Source organism: Saccoglossus kowalevskii, chromosome 15 (genome assembly GCF_978046115.1).
Source record: "Saccoglossus kowalevskii chromosome 15, keSacKowa6.1, whole genome shotgun sequence".
Taxonomy (NCBI): domain Eukaryota; kingdom Metazoa; phylum Hemichordata; class Enteropneusta; family Harrimaniidae; genus Saccoglossus; species Saccoglossus kowalevskii.
Window position 1 is genome coordinate 23,829,246 of NC_140655.1, and position 19,806 is coordinate 23,849,051.

At 35.4% G+C, this 19,806-nt stretch overlaps 2 protein-coding genes and 1 long non-coding RNA gene across 3 annotated transcripts; 2 read left to right on the top strand and 1 right to left on the bottom strand.

The window, feature by feature from the left end:
• Positions 1–7,629: 7,629 nt before the first annotated feature.
• Positions 7,630–8,235, bottom strand: LOC102809078 (uncharacterized). Its single transcript, XM_006813272.2, has one exon. The coding sequence runs from the start codon at positions 8,233–8,235 to the stop codon at positions 7,630–7,632; it is 606 nt and encodes a 201-aa protein (XP_006813335.2).
• Positions 8,236–12,508: 4,273 nt separating this feature from the next.
• Positions 12,509–13,917, top strand: LOC146734270 (tumor necrosis factor receptor superfamily member 5-like). The gene is made up of 3 exons (XM_085508535.1): positions 12,509–12,577; positions 13,048–13,195; positions 13,682–13,917. The coding sequence occupies exons 1-3, from the start codon at positions 12,509–12,511 to the stop codon at positions 13,915–13,917; spliced, it is 453 nt and encodes a 150-aa protein (XP_085364661.1).
• A 917-nt stretch (positions 13,918–14,834) lies between these two features.
• On the top strand, positions 14,835–15,753 carry LOC144345992 (uncharacterized). Its single transcript, XR_013419449.2, has 3 exons — positions 14,835–14,916; positions 15,025–15,100; positions 15,577–15,753. It is a non-coding gene; the product is annotated as an uncharacterized LOC144345992 (long non-coding RNA).
• Positions 15,754–19,806: the final 4,053 nt, after the last annotated feature.

A 19,806-nucleotide genomic window follows, 5' to 3' on the forward strand; every position in this document is an offset into this window, starting at 1 on the left:
ATACACGAAAAAACGCTTTCCTACAAGTACGATTAAGTTTATATTAATGAGACATCCCAATGAATTCTATATTTTTATAACTTTTTAAAATATTTGTTAAAGCGTTTTTTTTAACAAGTATACATACTATTATAATGTACGTTTGTACACGTTTTAGATAACACTGTGATGCCAACTGAGTACGGTGAATCTACGTTGTTGTCAAAGTAAGTAGTCCATGCATAACGTGGTCTGACTGTTAGATATAACTAATGAAATAATTATTCAAGTTACCTCACCTATATTTAATGCAGCACACATTAGAGCACACCTTTACTATAAATTGCTCCTTCTAGTTAAAACATCTAGGTCCTTTGAAGTATAAGAGTAAATCAACATCCTTGAAAGCCACAAATGTATTTAGGTGTGCAGCATTTCAAAATAATTGTTTGTGAACTGAAACAAAATATAAAATTCTTGTAACCATCTATCTGTTTCTCTAATCTAGTGATTCCAAAAATGGAGATAATGATGTCAATATAAATGATTCGAACGATTCTCAAAACCTGATTATCAAGTTATCGGTAGTAGTCGTTATCCTTGGAATAGTTGTAATAGTTATATTTTATATATACAAAAGATTTATATCTAGATATAAAATATACAACATATGCAATCGCCGACAACTGGGGGGTAACGCGGAAGAACAAGGTGAGTAATCAGTGTTTTATCACAAAATTCATGTACAATGCGATAATCAATAAAGCGGGGACACATAGTTATACTATTCAGATAATTACGAAGTGGAAATACAATTTTAATTTCCGTGATTGTAATTATATGTCTTATAGTATCCTATAAGAATATATATGCTGCATATAGATACTAAACTATACAACTGAAAAATAATTTATACTGTAATATATATATATTGCAATTAGCATGTAAAGTGCCAACAGATTTATTTGTACAGAAGCCGAAACTACGGTAAAATCGTTTGAAAAAGTAGTTGATGCTCCAGAATTGTAATATTTGTTATATGTCTTTCGCTCTATCAGCATCATCTGGTGAATTCCTGACTGGTGCTATGATAAATGTGATTATTTGTATCTAGATGACTGATATTTTTCAAAAAGGAGTCAGAAATATCATTGTTTGTCACTAATGATGAAATCACTTGCCAAGAATTCATAAATTCTTCAGATGAAAAGGTCATTAATTTGTTTCACTCGAGGTATCAAAGTATCAAAGCATTGAGACTTGTGGTTTTCGAAAAAGGATCATGATTATCATTTTCCCTCAAAAATGATCAATAAAAATCCGCCCAAATTAGAAAACTGGTTTTATGGTCACAACTAAACAAATCTGATTTAGGTCCGCCAAATATACAAAGCAGAGGGCGAACTGTTCATTAGACACAGTCGAACATGTGAAGTAGAACTACAGAGTTTAATATGGGTGACCTAATCCAAAATTATTATTAAACGAGAATATTAAAATCATATTTTCGGAAATGACTTATTTAGACTGCTGTGTGCCACAATTATATTTGCAAGTCATATTTGGAATGGTATAGGTTTTATATAATTTTATTTATAAATTGTTTGTTCAGAAAATAAGATAAATACACATTGTTTGGAATAAAACCATCATTTATCCTCAGAATCGATAGTCATTCTCTATCAATAATCAATGGCCTTAAATTAGGTCTCCTGAAACATCTGTTATTGGGATCCTCTGCATTATGTGAGTATAGCTAAAATAAAACTTATTAACATTAAAATATACCGCTAGTGACCAGGAATTTTACTAAAGGTAGAATCACTTAATTCGTCCTTGTAATAGTTAGCTAGATGGATATATTCTTTTTATAGTCATTTTAAAAATCCACTGTTCTCTTCAAATGGGTCCAATATTGTTTAATGTTGGAACTGTCACTGAAAAACTGTATCATTTAAAGACTGCCCCAACTAAGTTGATGAAATCAGTTGAGTAACAGATCATTTATTCATTTTATTCAGTCCATGCAAACATTATTACCCAATGACAGATACTAAGTTGATTGATTTTTTCTCAATTGTTTTATAGGAACAGCAAATGCATCAATCCGTTATAGAAACAGTCGTGATAGATATAGTGATGATGTAGAGGGAAAGGAGCCTAATGCAGAAAACGCCCTATTAGATGAAGCAAGTCGTCACGTTGAAAATCACATTCCAACAGTGGTAATTAACGTCTTAATAATATTTTTTATGTATTAAGTAGGAGGGATCCTTGGTTAGGATTACTATTTATAGGAGTATATATCTGAGAATAGTGATAAAATATATTTAACTGTATATCTCGCGATATATGTAACAATCATTATACTTCTTAGGCTGGCACAGTTGGATTATAGCAGTAAAATACAGCATTTTTTCAGGCATAGTTTGCCTCTGAGAAATCCTGTCGGCGAAGGCGCAATAACTATCGTTGACCACATCGGTCTATGTACTTGATTAAAATACCAAATTTTCGTTTCACTATACCAGATTCATATATACTTGAGTATGATTTTAGATAATGTACAGTGCAAATGGTGAACTTTCATAAATAAGTGCAAAACTTTAACAGCAACACTCGTATGCTTTATATTATTAACATTTTGGTCTCTTGAACATTGAAGGTTTTAATCATTTTTTATGGGATAAATCGACAGATTATAAATCAGTATATGAGCCAATTTGTAATGTAATATTGTAATATGTATCACGGGAAATTCTTCTCTTCTCTGGGGTCTCCACACGTGCCAGGAGGGAATCTCGTCTGGTCTCTCTATATCTCTTCCCCTTGAGGTACGGGATCGGGAAGTCACTTAATCTCTTTCAGTCAAATAGATGCGCACAACAAAATACGTTTCAACTCTCGTCTTAGTCGGTCAGTCGAGTACTCTATAAGACACACCGCCCTGGGGAAAAGTCCCCATGACTATCGTAAGGCTGACTCAAGCCTACCTCTAGACTGCGTCAAAATTCGTCCCAAGACTCTCCAGGACTGCGTCTCTCTTCGTGTACTCGCCATTTTCAAAACCTTAACCAATTACAAAGCAGTAAAAAGACTCTAAGGTGTGGCCTTCAATCATACAGCCAATCACACTGAACACGTCATACTTTTGATTAATCGTTCACTACATTAATAACTGCGAATACTAACTGTCAGAAATAGTAGTCCGAATAGCGACGGTTATCTCGTAATTAGTTCCAAATCAATGAGCTAATTTCCGTGCAGGACCTCAAATGGGCCTAAACGATGACAGAAATAACACAGCCATTCACTAGTAATCAGCTAATTAAGTCGATTAACAGATACACGCAAACAATTTTATCATATATGCAAGCCTATTACAATGCAACACTGCATTACCAAGCATGACAGGTGTATAATACATTAAACAAGTTGCTTTCCCATTGGTCAAGCTACAGGAGGAAGTTCATTCTGACCAAGGGTCAAATTTTAACGACCGTTAGAAAGGTTTTATCAAACTTTGAAGAACATGGGCATATGGTAAAGAGTATCCGGAGGGTTGGGATAAGGGACACTCCCACTTGAGACACTCCCAGAGGGTCAGGGTTTAGTCCAATTCAACTTGTATATGGTCATAATGTCCCGTGAAGTTTCTAGTTGCTGAGCCAGAGGCCAATGTACTAAATTACAGATGGTTAAAGCCATTGTCAACTTTCCTGCTTCAAAATCCAAACGAGAAATTCTGAGACTTTTGGGCATGTCTGGTTTCCATCGCAAGTTTGTGGCAAACTATAGTGAGGTTAAGGCTCCACATACCAATTTGCTAAATACAAAAGTGAAGTTTATTTGGTCAGATGAATGTGAACTGACATTGACAAAATTGAACGTAGTGTTGGTAAGAGAGCCCGTTATGGCTGCTCCAAATTTCAGCAAGTCTTTTAGGTTAGTGATTGATATTGGCTAGTGATATTGGCGTTGGGGCGTGTTGCTCCAGGAGGAGGACTTTGGAGTTGAGAGAAGAGTTTCTTATTTTTCAAGCGAATTAAACGTACACCAAAAACGGTATTCTACAATTGAGAAGGAAACGTTGAACTTGGTCTTATCTCTCCAACATGTTTAGATATACGTGACGAATGGTAATGGTCCTACCACCATTTATACGGATCATAATCCACTTGTGTTTTTGCACAAATTTAAAAGTCAGTGTTTATTTCGCTGTAGTTTGAATTGCATCAAGAGTTTGAGTTTGAAGAACGCGTTGCTTTTTGTGTGAGAGAGATGTTATGATATTCTGTTTCTTGCTGTAATACAAATGTATTTTTATAATGCCCAGTTAGCTAGCGAGGTTTGCCCAGCTGCGGAATTAGAATAGATAGCGTGTATTGTCATTGCTATTAGTCAGTGCAGCACAGTGTCGACATGGCAGCCAGCACATGTATCAAGATAATGCCTGTTCAGTGTGGGATGCGGGACTGATAGATGCATAACAACCGGCTGTGCTTCTACGCTATGAAACCAACATTATTAAAGACCTTTGTTTTGCCTTAAAATGTGGTTTGCTGATTTTGGTCTTTTCTCTGCACGGAGAGTATGGAAGTAGCGTAACATTACGGTCATTCTTTAAGACCTCGTCGTTTGAAGCTGTGAAACAGATTTCGGCGTCGACGTTATTGTGAATGACTGTAATCTCGCTGAAACTATACAGTACGAGTTTTGCACCTAGGCAGGGTAGGAAATTCCCATATCAAACTCACTGGATCTGAACTTGGACTCACGTTCTCACTCATTCACCTTTCAAAATAAAATTCTTTCATCTACCATTAATACATTATAATAGTAATAGTAATAGTAAGTAATAGAAGTATTTGTAATATACTTATTTCAGTGTCACCGCTTTTATAGATTCTAGAAAGTGACTCCGAATTAATGTATCTAGTATTATATACCATTTGTGTAATATTGAAATGCAAACAAATATTTAATACATTATGTACAATAACAATTAGTTTATAGTTTTTCCCCGAGTAAAAGATGAGTATTGCAACAACGTCAATTTCATAATGTCCGTTTCCTATATGAACATTCTAACAAATAATTGTAATGCATTTCAACCGTATAACTACACAAAATACTACTTCCCAAAACTCCGTGTGTTCTAATCTATTACAGTTGCAGAACGCCCATTCAACCGATGGAGGTGCCGCTTGTAACGAAAATGATTCATGTAATCCTTCTAACAGACAAAATGTTGACAATCAAGGTGTAAATAGTGTAGATATAAATCGACGCAATGACTCAACCGAGGTAATTAACGTTCTTGTGATATTATAGTTTATTTATTTATATTATAGTGAATAATGCAACAACGTCAATTTTATAACATAATGTGCTTTTTGGATAATGATGTATTGAGTGTCGGAAAAACGCCAACCATATTGTGAATTTACCGATACATCGTGTTTTGATTATTACACAAATCTGTATTGTTTGTTCCGCTAGGCTGCAAACATCAACGAACGTAAACTGTTGACACAAATAATTGAAAGTCTTGGCAAAAAAGAAACGAAGAAGTTTAAAGCATCCCTCCTTGATTGGGATGTTGCGAGAAACAAATTGGATGATATCGACACTTACGACCTGGTTGAAATCTTACTAGCTCATTTTGCACCATTCGACGAATGCAGAAAAGTAGTACGTGACATACTCAAACGTCTTCCCAGGAACGATCTGATTAAAAAATTTAACTTGGAATGAAACAAGTGAAACTTTGTCACTGAAAAGTATCTCGTCGTATGGCGGATATGAGATTATACAGCATACAAGTTAAAGATAGTTATAATTTAGGTAGTTTAGTTAGGATAATCCACTTGAGAATGAGAATCTCGATTACTCAAATAATCCAAAAGAAGGTCAATCCAAGAAGTCATTCGATGTTGTCCTGGTATCATTGAGTATGGCATCAACAGCGTCACTCGTCAATCAGGCTTAGAATTGTATTTTGTCGTGTTTGCATAGTGCCTTGTAATTCGTCATCTGAAGACGAAATTTAAGTAGCAACCTCATGTGGGTAAAGTTTGTGATTGGTTGTGAATTTGTCATTCCTGTCATTGTCACTCAAATTTTCATTTCCGTAAACAAGCTTCAATTTAGCAGCCAAATTATCAATACTGTTGTGTACTATGATGAAGTCAGGTTTAACACATTCTTTTATGATTCCGGAAATAAGTCTGTGTTTCTCACGTAGTGCTGTTAAACACTTTTTACACCACCATTGTCAGAAGCAGACTTGGTGTTTAGACACTTACTCGTTTCACCAGTTGATGGAATAGTTTTTTTTATTGACCAATATATATGGAGTTAATGAGCGATGACGTTAAGGTGGTGAGGTCACTCAAAGCCGACGACATGTTAGTATCATTCAATGCGACTCAATTTTGATTAATACAGGTGGGGGGTCCACTGACTGTCGCGTATGCACACTTTCTTTATGAAGCCCTTTGTCAAACTATTGAGGCATTCCCAGAAACCCCCAAATCAAGAAGCGTGTTTGGTTATGGAGAACCATAAACTATGACTTTTGGCCAAAAGTTTTTTGACACCAGTTGAATCAAAATGAGCTTTGAGTTTATCGGCGGCATCTAGGTGTGTCGTCGCATTGTCAACATTTTGTTTGTTTTTACAACAGTGGTTAACAAAAAGTAGGCACAGCCGCATATTCAGAGTGTTGTCATGCAGCCACAGCGAATCGCCATTTATTAATGATCATTATTTACAATTATACAATAATACAATGTATAAATAACTACACCAAGTGTCCTGTAACCGGCGCACAAAACCGTGTAGAAAAAAACCAAAGCTAAAAAACCCACGTAATGAAGAGAAGAATAAAACGCCTGGAAATCTACACTCTCCACAAGCTGAATGCGCCTGAGGAAGGGTGGCTAATGGGATATAAACGAAAAAAATACATGCTTGCCAAGAGCTATTGAAATGCTAGAAAGTATTTTTTTTAAATACACACTTGACGAGCTGCTGGCTGTGACGTGGCAACGCCTAGACTGACTAAGTCAAACAATACTCTACTACAAGCCAATGCGGTATGCCGAATGGCTTTACGTTGTACCGCAAGAAATATCATGTTTTGTTTTTACAACAGTGGCTAACAAAAAGTAGGCACAGCCGAATATCCAGAGTGTTGTCACGTTGCCACGAAAGTGAAAAAAACAACAAAACAAAATTCAGTACAATAGGATATATGGTAATCTAGCACACCAGCTTGTAAAACATAAATATAATAAATTCCTAAAGCATGGCTAACATATCGTCTCTCGCATAGCCTTCTTTTGGTCTTATCAGATCTCCAACGGCTATGCTTCATTAGATAATGATATACTCGCATGTGCGACTGCTGTAGTGCCTTCTATTCTGAAGGAACGGGTACTAAACCCGGATACATCCCTCACTACTAGAGACAACTTTGCCTTGATAATTACACGAACCCGCAAATTAAATCAACTTCCCTATTTGCCCGAATCAATGAGCACCCAGTTTCCTATAGTATAGGGGCCTGAAAATAAAGACATCAGAACCCACTTTGATCTCTGCTGCCTGTAAATACTGAATTAACTTAGCTACGGGATAGTAGGATTACCCGTTTTGACAATGCGAACTTGATTGCATGTCTTGCCTGTACTGATCATGTTTACTGCTTCGAATAGTGATGCAATCGTGTGTGTCATTAAAAACAATATGTGAACTCCTAATCCCTATAAGATCACTATATCTAGAAAACCCAACAAAGGCAAGTAAATATAAACACAGATCTCTGATATCTTTTAAAGAAGCTGAATGTTTCAAGAGTTCAACCAGACTGTACAAAATACTTGCTGTAACGGGCTCTTTCTTGATTGTTGGTTTGCCAAGTAACCGTCTGGAGGACTCCACAATGTTCTTGATAAAAGGATGTTGAGTAGATGAAGGTAAACCGGCCAAGGTGTGCATCCACTGAATGCTATAGCATGCCGATTCTACATACTGTTTCGTCTTCTGGCTATGAATGGCACCCTCAATCAGACTAGTTAGATATAATGACATATGGGCAAGATTGACAGGAAATACCTGGAAACCGAATTCTTTGGTGAATTTAGCCAACCTATTAAATGCGTTAAGATAACTCTTGGCTGTGGAGTCCGCTCTTGATGTTGGCGATATGTTTTCCAATGTTGACACAAGATGAGCATGTTCCTTGTTCATTCTTAGATTTTCCCAGACTCCCAATTTAACTTACGAGCGTTGTCTTTCCAGAAATTGAGTTCAACAATGGTCCTTTTCCAATAATAAAACATAACTATCCCAAGAACTCAAAAGATAGAGGGCGCAATACAGCGCTCTAACCCGGACGTTGTACTTGAATGTCCGGAATTGGTTAAAATATCAGTGATAGCTACCTCTAAGCGCTAGACATTGACATTTCTGCTCATTGGTGATGAAACCGAAATTATTTAAATCACTTTTTTCTGCTGAAGGGTAAAACACAAAAGTAAAAAAAACGTTACTTCCAAGCGAACTCCCACGAATAACCCAGATCAAACTTAAATAAATATTATCCTGGCTTAAGCATCTCCTGAGCAGTTTTCAGGTCTTCAAAGCGAAATTTATTCTTAAAAACGTACAAGTTAACACGCTTTAGGTCAAAGGGTTACAATCTAAAGGAGGCACTAGCGTCTCCTCGATTGCTGTGGACAAAGGCAAGTTAGAAATGGAACGTTCAACGACAGCAGAATTATTGAGTGCCGACCTGTTGTTTTTTAGAAACATAGGTGCCGGGTTGGAGAAAAGGGGTATTTTATATCCAAACCTAATAAAATAAAACGACCTTAGAAGCAGAAATCTGTAGCCATGCATTTATATGTTTCAAAAGATGACCCCTTACCACAACCGGACTACACCCTGGCATGACATCTACTCCACATGTGAGAGCGTAGCACTCCCATCCGAAAAACGAAAATTATGATAGAGGAAACGAGAATCGGTACTTATCTCGATTAAATTTCTTTCATGTAATAGTCATTTGCCACTATTGGGACCAGTTTGAAAGTTTGCACTTGTTGGCATAGCTCTGCATTCAAAACAACCAAAACAAACTCCCTGTCTGGGACCAATGTAACTTTTGCTAGTGCTGGGTGCCTGATGCCAAGTTGAACTCTGGGAACTGGTAAGGTCCTGTTGGCTGACAATTCTTCAAGTACTGATTTTCTGCTCGCTCACGTTTCGGCCTTCCATATTCTCGTCTTCACTATCAATAGCCGAGTTATGTGAAACATGCGATCAACCATTTTCTCCAGCTGACATTTTGTATGCACAAACAAACTTTATTTTGTTGGGGAAATACAATGCAGCCTTTTAATTTTTATTGAACCTTCAAATTCCAGATTCCAGAATTACTGATAGGCGCTATGTAATTATTAGTTGCGCATGCGTTAAACAGTGTTTAAAATATAGACGAATGAGCATTGGTAGGTACAGAAGGGAAAGCTAGGAGAACTATACAATACAGCCAGGAAACGTTGATTAGCATTTTTTTTAAATGAAGTGAAAAAGATGTAGTGTGTATTTCGCTGAGTAAATATGGTCATTGCTTTGTTTTTTAACTCGCAAAAAAACCTCCCAAAATATGAAAATATTTTGCTATAGCCAAAGATAATTTGTATGTTCATTTTTCCTTCTTGGCTACAACAGTAAGGTGATATTTTATGCTGTGATGTGGAAACACGGACAATCGAAATCTGTGTTACCTTAATTTTGTTAACGTATAGTCACGCAACGATAAATGTGCAAGCGCTACCTTATTCAGGAATCTGGAATTCACACATTGCTCAGTAACCCACATTTCACGCAACGCGAGACTTCGCTAAAAATGCTTATCCTGTTGACGTTTGACCCCAAAAACGGACAGTCATCACAAAGTCAGCTTGACACAGAACCACCCCGACCTCATTCCGGTTACCACAATAGAATTTTTTGAGCAGGCAGCTTCGACCGCCGCCAAATAATCGAACATCAATGTCTGGGAAGCGACTGAAAAACCTGATGTCTGTGGTAAGTTGTCGCGAATTTTGCTGACATCTTGCTATTTTTTGTACTAAAGGAAAAAATCACTATCCTGAAAATGGTAGTCTGTGTAATGTTTTTATAATATCCCCGTATTGTATCGCTGGCTTCCAGGTGAGCATGATTAAACTTGAAACTAATGTACTGTGCTTTGTATAATTTTCTATATTTCTGGCCAAGAAATGCATTACGGGAAATATTCTTTTCATAGAACTACACATCCACTAAACAAATTCGCCAACCAATTGAAACCAACATTATTTTAGTCGCATTGGAATATAGGTGATTGTCGGACGTTGTAACATTTCATCTTCTAAAAAATTACCAGCTCAATTGCTTTGATACTTTTTTCGATACCTTGGTGGCCCTCAGATTTGTTCATTTTTTGACGATACATTTTATTATATTTAGCAATATTGGTAGAAAAATGTCATTGCAGACTTGAAAATAACTAGTGTGAATATTTTGGTAACTATGCATCCTTGGCGGATTTCTGTTTCCATGATGATATGTCTTGAATCGTCTATTTTTAGCAAATATAAAACTAGCTCATTTCTATCGATTTTATGAGTACACTGATTTTTAACGTAGATAAATTACAATGTATATGCAACATAACATTTCCGCAGCTCCATGAGCATAAAATGCAAATACATAAATCACTTGGCTCTCTTATATTTAAACTTGATCATTTTAATGCCGAAATTAATAGTAATTTTGGTGCGATTTACCATACGATACATCTGCGAGTGAGTCAACAACATTCCAATTCCTACTTATTTTTCATGCGGAAATTTGTTACTGCGGGTCTCATTTTATTTTCGCTTTGCTGAATCTATCTCAAATAAAAATGACCTAATCCATATGTTGCTTATCTTCCTTTAGAGTTGTATTGTTAGTATTGATCAATGGTCATGTTTATTATGGTCCTGGGTAACACGTTCTTTTGTTTGTTTTACGAGTATTGTACTGTTATACTAATAGTAATAATTTATGAATTGCCACATAGTCATGCTTGTTGATACGAATTACGTAAGTATTCTGTTGAAGCTATATTTTGCCACGAGTTGTTTGACAATGAGTTAGTGCCATGTTGGTAATTGTTTATACAGTCTGAAGTTTCGTTATCGCTTTGATAACAGTACAGTAACCCATTTCGTTGCGAACTGTTTGAACACGCGTAGTATGGCGACATACAACGTTAATTGGTTGACCTTTCTACCAGTCATGTATTATAATACTTATTATTATTAAAATATTGTATATGTTATTTAGTAGTAGTAGTAGTAGTAGTAATACGTAAATGTTCAGTCCAGTAATATTATGTGAATTGTATTTTCAATAAATGAACGCCGAAAACCGAAACATACAAGTTCATTGATACATATTTACTTACTTTTGCAATTCAACATGCTGTAACTATCACGTTGGAAATCATTTTGACCCATTCCCGTCACACACAGTCTAAATATATCCCAATAAAGCTAACTGAACAGCGGACTGCACTAACTAACTATATAAAGTTTACAGACGTGTTGTGAAATGTCACGTGACATTGATATAAATTACGACCTATGACCTTGTATCATTCATGGAATGTTTGGCAGAACTACAAAAGCTACTCGATTGTGCAACCTCAATAGTTGGTCACTCAGTTACACCCCAAATATTTTATTTTCGCACTATTCGTTAGTAAGTAATTTGAAATAGCAAACACCCTTGGTTTAATAGTTTTGAAAAAATAACACAACGTCTTTTGTTGGTTCCGTCTCTGGAGTTGATATATTACATGTTTTATTGTGGTGTCACTATAGTTAATAACAATTGTTGATACTGAGTACCAATTAATGTTCATTCTCACGCACTGAGACATTCGAGACGTTTCATTATGTTTGAGTTTTCCTTTGCGTTGCTTTACCGTCGTTTCACTTAAATACAAAACAGATTCTCCGTTGTATCAAAATATTAATTATATCAACAATAAAAGGAGACAATTAGTGTAATATGTGGCGAATAGTCCGGTTGAGATGACTAAATTGACAAACGTACAAATCTTAAATACAAATTAAAAAATACATGCAAAATGTAATGGCATAGGTTCGTTTTATCCCATCACAATACATGGATCTCAAAGTTTCAATCTCCAATAATATGAATTTTGGTTTCATTGTGATGTGTAATTTACAATAGAGTGCAATCGTATCACAAATCTACGTTGTTGCAGATATACTTAGATTTATCACAATTAAACTCCGGCAGTCAAGATGATTCAATAAATCTTACTTTTACCAAAGCATTCAAAAGTGTAAATCACTCATTACTGGTACACAGACTGCAATAATACGGAATAATTGTTTAAGCTCGTACTTGAGAAATCGTATTCAACGTGTTGATTTTTAGGGAAACCTGGTTCAACATGATTCATACTTCATCACCAAATGTAACGAGAAATCGAGCTATTCTAAGTACACCCAAAAATGGCCTGGTAAATTAAAATATAATATCACTTGAGCACTAAATGGTTATTATACCCAAATACTTTGTCGGAAGCGGAATTAGAATATATTACATTTACATTTACAATGTAATGGCAATTGTTTATGGTTATTTTCAAAACTTACCACGCCTGATCTCCAAACAAGTCGATATTTGACGATGACAGTTGGCATGACATACGCATAATTAAACGTTTGGAAAAACTTGGAAAAGATTAATAGCCAATCCACAACTACAATTTTATTTCTTCAATTATATTTGCGAAACAATTACCTCACAAGGAAAAGATATACAGCATGAAATCAATCATCGCATTCTAATTTTCTTATTGTATGCATTTACATCGTATATGGGCCATTCATCGTGACTGTGACAAAAATTGGGCGATGTTAAAACATACTTGAATTATATTAAGTATAGTTATGAGCATAATTACAATTCTTTATGCTTTACTTATAGGCAGCCTTAGAACTTTTAATCATCTTAGGAAGTGTGGAGTTTACTGCAGGCAATTCAATTATACCTGGCTTGAGACAGAGGACACCTGTGTGCGGACTATATCAGTACGAGAGTGGCGACGGCGACTGCTGTGACAAATGTCCTCCCGGTGAGTTTTTAAGCACACCAAAGCAATAAATATTTAAACATGTTTCTTATTTAGTGGAAATAAGGCTATAACTTGATTTGTTATAAGTGTATTCACGGCACGTTGGAAGATTCAAGGCACCAAACACTGCTACTGTCACAGTATATTCAAATTATACTTTCTTTGTTTCCACTGGCAGTAATTCCATATTCGCTGAAATTAACAATTTATGAATATCTGCTCACATTATGAATTGTCTTGGAGAATTTGTTTTCTTACAAACAGTTTATTTGTTTTCTTACATTGTATGTGGACTAACAATTGCGAATGCACAGTGATAAAATAAACGCAAAATGAAAATTTGTATATTAGGCAAGGTCTGAATAAATAACTTGCTCTGTAGTATACCATATACATATGTCTTGCTACAAAAGGGCAGCTCGCATCTGTTCCCTGGGTCCACTCGGTCGAAACGTTGCCGTGATTCATATTTGTAATATTCCACAGGTCATATAGTTGCAGTACAATGTGACGCAGAACACAATACTGAGTGTAGACCATGTGATGCGAATACATACATGCCGGAATACAGCACGCCAATTGTACCATGTATCCCACATAAAAAGTGTACAAGTGGGGAACATGAGGAAACTGCTGGGACACCAATTAATGATTTTGTCTGTACGTGTCATGATGGCTTTGTACGAACTCCTGGAGGAGAATGTAGAAGAGGTATGAAATAATGATTAAAATAGATTAGTATTTAGTAAATTAACTGTTGAATATATCGCAAATCCTTTGTTATTGTTTTTTGTTTTTCTCAAAAAATAGACAACTGTCGGCAAATCATGTAGTGCGAGCACGAAGGACAGTCCTTAGTCCCTACGTCACAGCTAATGATTATCTGAATTTTATGCAGTGATTCACAGTTTAACTCAAACCATATATCAGTAATAACCATCTACAACCGCTTAAATTGGCGTACTATAGCTGCCAGTTCGAGTATGGTGTACATTGCTGTGAATTCTGGCAAGTTGACCACATGCTCGGTGGACAAGAGGAATACGTGACGTTAAGCTAGGGATTGGGTGCCATACCCGAGCGTCACATAGTGCATGATTACTTCGATATTGTGCTTTTCTTTCCCAATAGTTCAGATTATTCTGCTTACTAAATAAAAATAAAATAGGGTAAAGGTAAATTTGCTTCTTAACTGGATAATAATAACAAATATATTACATCCAATTGCTCATATTTTATATGTGTATTCGCATTTCAGACTATACCACAGAAAAACCAAATAATAAGTCGTAAGTTTACATATGCTTGTATATTATTCAGCTATTTCAAAGTCGCAATGTGTAGGACATGCACAAATAGCTACATTGCTGTCAATGCATGTTCTGCCATTGTGTAGATAAATGTTATCCATCAGAACTCATCTCATTCTCTGGTGGTGTGAAGCCTTCAATCATTTCAGTGTGTAAACTAAAAATAAAAAGGCCTTGAAGACTAGGTATTCGTTAACAATAATAACAAAACGTATCAAGTATCACGCTGTGAATTGTGAGGTTAATGTTTAATGCAGTGGTCGTGTAATTGGTTTCTAATTTAGATCTAGCACTAACGTGAACACGAGTGTTAAACATGGATCAATTATAGTGGGTGTTGTCATTTTCGCCGTACTCGGAGCCTGCTCTATATTAATTATCTTAAATATTGTTCGCAAGAATCGAAAACAGGTATTTAACGTCTTTGAGGTATTATAGTTTATGTTATCGAACTTCATAACATATATTCCAATATGACTATTCTAATAAAAATTTATTCTCAATTGTTGAACTACACAGGGTACATCTTGTCATAGTGTTGCAATTGCAGAACGGTCATGCAAATAATTGAGGTTAAAATACTGATCAACAACGTGTAAGTCCATGTTCTGTACAATTCACAAAAATAGCATAATGCCATGTGTAGATGATTTATGTATAATCTTAGTACTTGCACCAGGTTTTCCTGCTTTGATCAATTTATCACACATCCGCAATCACTATGAACAGATATTTAAGCCAGTTTATTCAGTTTTGGGCGGGGTCACAGGTCTTCTAATGTTGCTTCAGATATCTAGCTTTAGACTAACCATGTTATAAATTAGGAACATGTAGGAAACAATATAAAACTAGCAGTTTAACATTTTGAATTAATTTTATAATGCCATAAGATCTCATGCATTAGTTTTATAGGATTGACAATATAAAATTCAAGAGGACTAATTGATTCTTGTAGAATTTTGGACTATACCCGTCTTTCCATGAAAATTCGTACAACATTTTTAAAAAATCTTGTAGTTGGAATTCAGTGTACATCTTGGTCAATCATGATTGTTCTTTCTTTTATTGCAGGATACCGCCTTTGTACGAGTTCCGATTTCGAACCCAGCATCTGTAACACAGGCAACATAGACACCAACAAATTTAATGCTACCGCCATAAACGGCAAACTTAAATATATAAATGCTGCATTACCATCAATTGCCGGCCTTCAGCCTAGAATTCAATAAATGTATGCCATCAACGTTTTTTTTTAGTTTTTTTTGTTCACGTTAAGTAAAAATGGATTGAGAGAATAATTGCTAAATCAATATGTAAATGTTTTACATGAGTCTGGCTCGATTCACTATTTGAACCAATACCTTATGCATGGAGGTACCTCCATGTCTGATGTATTGGACATTGCGTGAGTGGAATACAAGTCAAATATCCAAATGCTTCCGACTGTTGAAGATACTCTTTTTGATACATGAATCAATACATCCCGATTATTCGATAGAAGTCTGCCTGATCGAACAAAACTCTGTTTTTCATCATTGGTCATGGCAATATTTAAATATAGGCATTATCGCTAATTCAATAAATCACTTGTTTAGATTCCGTTGAGTGTGCTAAATTATACTAATACTCCTCCGAATCTGTCCTATTAACCTCAGACTGTTAATACAACAGACTCGCAAGGCCCTTTGTTTAAGGTGTTAATCGCTTTACTTGTATATGCTATGTGGGCCACACTCGGTAGCATTGGCACCATCGGAGTTTACCAAACACGGGATATTCTGCACACTTCGCGCTTCTTCGGAAATTGCGTATTTCCGCGTAAAACGGATCCGATATTTTTAAAACAACGGGAGATGCGTTCTGAAAATTTTGACCTGTGCAGCTGTGTAAGAATTTCAAGAATCGACCAACAATTAGGTGAGTTACAAGTAACTGAATGTTTAGTGTTTACCTCAAATAGTGTTTTGAATATATAATGAGCAACTTTGAAATGATATTTCTTGCTGTTGCGGATTTTGCCTACTTTGTGTGTTACCCGTTTTGTTTTCGTGTTCCGGAGTACCGAAACACGGGATAGCAAGTGTCGTGTACATGATATCTCTCAGCGTATAAGCGTAATGTGGTTAACGGTAAAAACAGGCGGTGTATTATTTTCTGCAGCGGCTCGGGAATCGATCGTGATTGGTTAATGAGCTGCGCCATCTACGGCCAACCGGGTCAACGGTCTTTTAATCTTATTCTCCGAGAAGTTGCTTGTTGACCTCGTTCGATTCATCGCGCAGTTACTAATTATTCGCCCATCATTGTCGCGTATGACTGATGACAGAAACACATTCAGGCTGTCGCACATTTTAATATTACGAAACATTTCAAGAACTCGTTTCTTACTAATAATAATAACTTTATTGTCTCCGCGTAAAAAGATTTTCATAAGAAAAGTACAGCGAGTTTTAAAATAATAACTGGAAATATGTAAAAATATTATAAAACAAAACAAAAGAACTTAACTAGTAAATAAAGCTTTGTGTTGTGTAAATATAATTGTCAAGTTCTATAATTATGCCAGTATCTTTGCTTGAGAGTATATATGTGAACAGTATATTGTTATTTTTGGATTAAAGTACTGTCATAATTTTGTTTGAGGAAGTTTTCCCTGCATGTGTTCATATTTTGGGCAATTCAATAGAAAATGTTCTTCATCTTCAAATGAATTCATGTCACAGTTATTGCATATTCCTGTGTTCATAGGTTTCATAGTTTCATTTCCTAAGTTATGGCAACATTCATTCAAGTTCATTCAAATATGGCTCAAAGATGTATTCTGTTTTAAATTTAGCATATGTTCTCATATGTTTGCTATTTTCTTTGGAAATCATTTCTTTCCAAAAACTGGCATATTTATTTTCAAGGGAAGTTTTTAAAAATTATATTAATTTGATTTTTTTGTTCTATAGTAAGTGTTTTTTCTTTTATGAAGTTTAGTGAATTGTCTTTCAATGTTGTATGTATTACATTTAGCATTGTGTTGTGCTTGTTCTAGGTATGCCTGTTTTGTTAAGATTATTATCTGGGAGTTCCTTTATATGCAACCAGTAATTAATAGCTTGAACTTTTGCACTGAGCAGTAGTGGATAATGACCCACCTTTGCTCTTGATGCTAAGTTACAGGTTTTTTTATTCACTTGTAAGATTTGTTTGCAGAATTTAATATTGATTTTTTCAATTGATGTTTTGTCCCATTTAGCATTGTCCTCAATGTCCTGCAAATCTAGGGCCATAATTCTGAGCCAAAAAGCAAAATTGTTTTTATGTAAATGTTAAATAGTTTCATTTTTAGTGTTATTTCTAGATTTCCAAAAAATACTTTGTTCATGATGTAAATTGATTTTTTACAGCTTTACCTGCTAAATTTGACACGGTATCAGCAAATTAAAACTCCCATTTGATTTCTAGATATGTATAACTGTTTGTTGTTTGAATGTTATCATTTCCAAAACTGAATTGGTATTTATTTCTCAATGTTGATGAATCAAAGATAACAACTTGTGTTTTTGAAAGGTTCACACTCAATTTTCACCTATTGCAATAATATTTTAGCGTATTTAATGATGTCTGTAGATCAGCCTGGGTAGTGGAAGTGAGGGCTAAATCATCTGCATATAAAGAACTTAACAGTGTTATTATTCAGTAGTGATTCAGTATTGGCATTATCCAAACTATCTTTTAAATCATTAATAAAAATGTTGAAAAGAGTTGGGCTAATTGTACATCCCTGTTTTACTCCTCTATTAATAGTGCATTCTTTGGTTATATATTTATTTATATTAATGCAAGCTTTTGTTTTTGAATACATGTTTTTTATTATTTTGTAAATTTTGCCATTAATGTTATTTTTAATAGTATATAGAATAGCCCTACTCTCCATACAGTGTCAAATGCTTTGGCAATCTACAAAACAAACATAGCAAATAACACCGAATAAACGGCAAGGTAAAGACTATGTCTAATTATAGTAAATACGTACTGCGTGCGTGACTCGAACCGGCGCTCGCGTACGGCACCTAATCGCCTAGCTTCACGCCACTACACGTCTTCCCCTCGGCCACCGGGCATCCCCAAAAAAGGATGCTTAATAACCGAGCTTATTACGTGCAGAGAACGTGAAACCCGTCCACGCGATACGCGCCACACAGCATGGCCAGAATGCGGCAAAGGCCTTCAGATCTGGCTGTAGTAGGATGGTGAAAGTAATGGTACAGCATTTTAACATTAAAATGCTGTACCATTACTTTCACCATCCTACTACAGCCAGATCTGAAGGCCTTTGCCGCATTCTGGCCATGCTGTGTGGCGCGTATCGCGTGGACGGGTTTCACGTTCTCTGCACGTAATAAGCTCGGTTATTAAGCATCCTTTTTTGGGGATGCCCGGTGGCCGAGGGGAAGACGTGTAGTGGCGTGAAGCTAGGCGATTAGGTGCCGTACGCGAGCGCCGGTTCGAGTCACGCACGCAGTACGTATTTAGTATAATTAGACATAGTCTTTACCTTGCCGTTTATTCGGTGTTATTTGCTTACTTTACTTCCTATGTCGACAGCAACTATGAGTTTACAAAACAAACATAGAGTTTTTGTTTATTTTTAATGTGTTTCTGAATTAGAGTTTTTAATACAAAAAATTGATCTGTTGTTCTATGTTTTTTCTGAAGCTGGCCTGGTTGTTTTTGAGTATTTTATTTTTTTCAATGAAACAGTTTATGCGTTTATATATGATGGAACAGAAGACCTTACCAATACAACTTGAAACTGATATTCCCCTGTAATTTTGAGGGTGTAATTTGTCTCTTTTTTTGTTGTTATAAAGAGTAGTGATGCACCTTAAATTCTTTTTCACTAATAACCTTATCTAAGTAATCATTTTCTCTTCATGCTTTGATAATTCTTTCATTTTATTTTCCTTGAAACTATTATCATCTTTTTTTATTGTTTAGTGTTGCATAATATTCCATGAAATTGGATTATTACTATTTTGATCTGTATTTTTCATATGGTTAATAATTTTTCAAAACTCTTTTGAATTGAGTTTATTAAGATAATTTTCTTGGATTTGGTTTTTCTTTTGTTTTATAAGTTTCTTAAATCTTTTCTCTTTAGAATAAAAAAATTGTCTTAGTTGCATATCAAATGGTAATTTATTTATCAACTTTGCACAAGCCATTATATCACGTTTACTCTGGTTGCATTGTTTATCAAACCATCTGGGATTCTTTTTTTGTTTATTTTTGTGAATACTTTTATTGGGA

What these genes read in the sequence shown, in the direction of transcription:
- LOC102809078 (XM_006813272.2), bottom strand. Translation starts at nt 8,235, where the DNA reads ATGAACAAGGAACATGCTCATCTTGTGTCAACATTGGAAAACATATCG.
- LOC146734270 (XM_085508535.1), top strand. Translation starts at nt 12,509, where the DNA reads ATGATTCATACTTCATCACCAAATGTAACGAGAAATCGAGCTATTCTA. An exon ending in GTACACCCAAAAATGGCCTG is followed by an intron (nt 12,578 to 13,047) that starts GTAAATTAAAAT and finishes CTTTACTTATAG; the next exon opens with GCAGCCTTAGAACTTTTAAT. An exon ending in CTGTGACAAATGTCCTCCCG is followed by an intron (nt 13,196 to 13,681) that starts GTGAGTTTTTAA and finishes AATATTCCACAG; the next exon opens with GTCATATAGTTGCAGTACAA.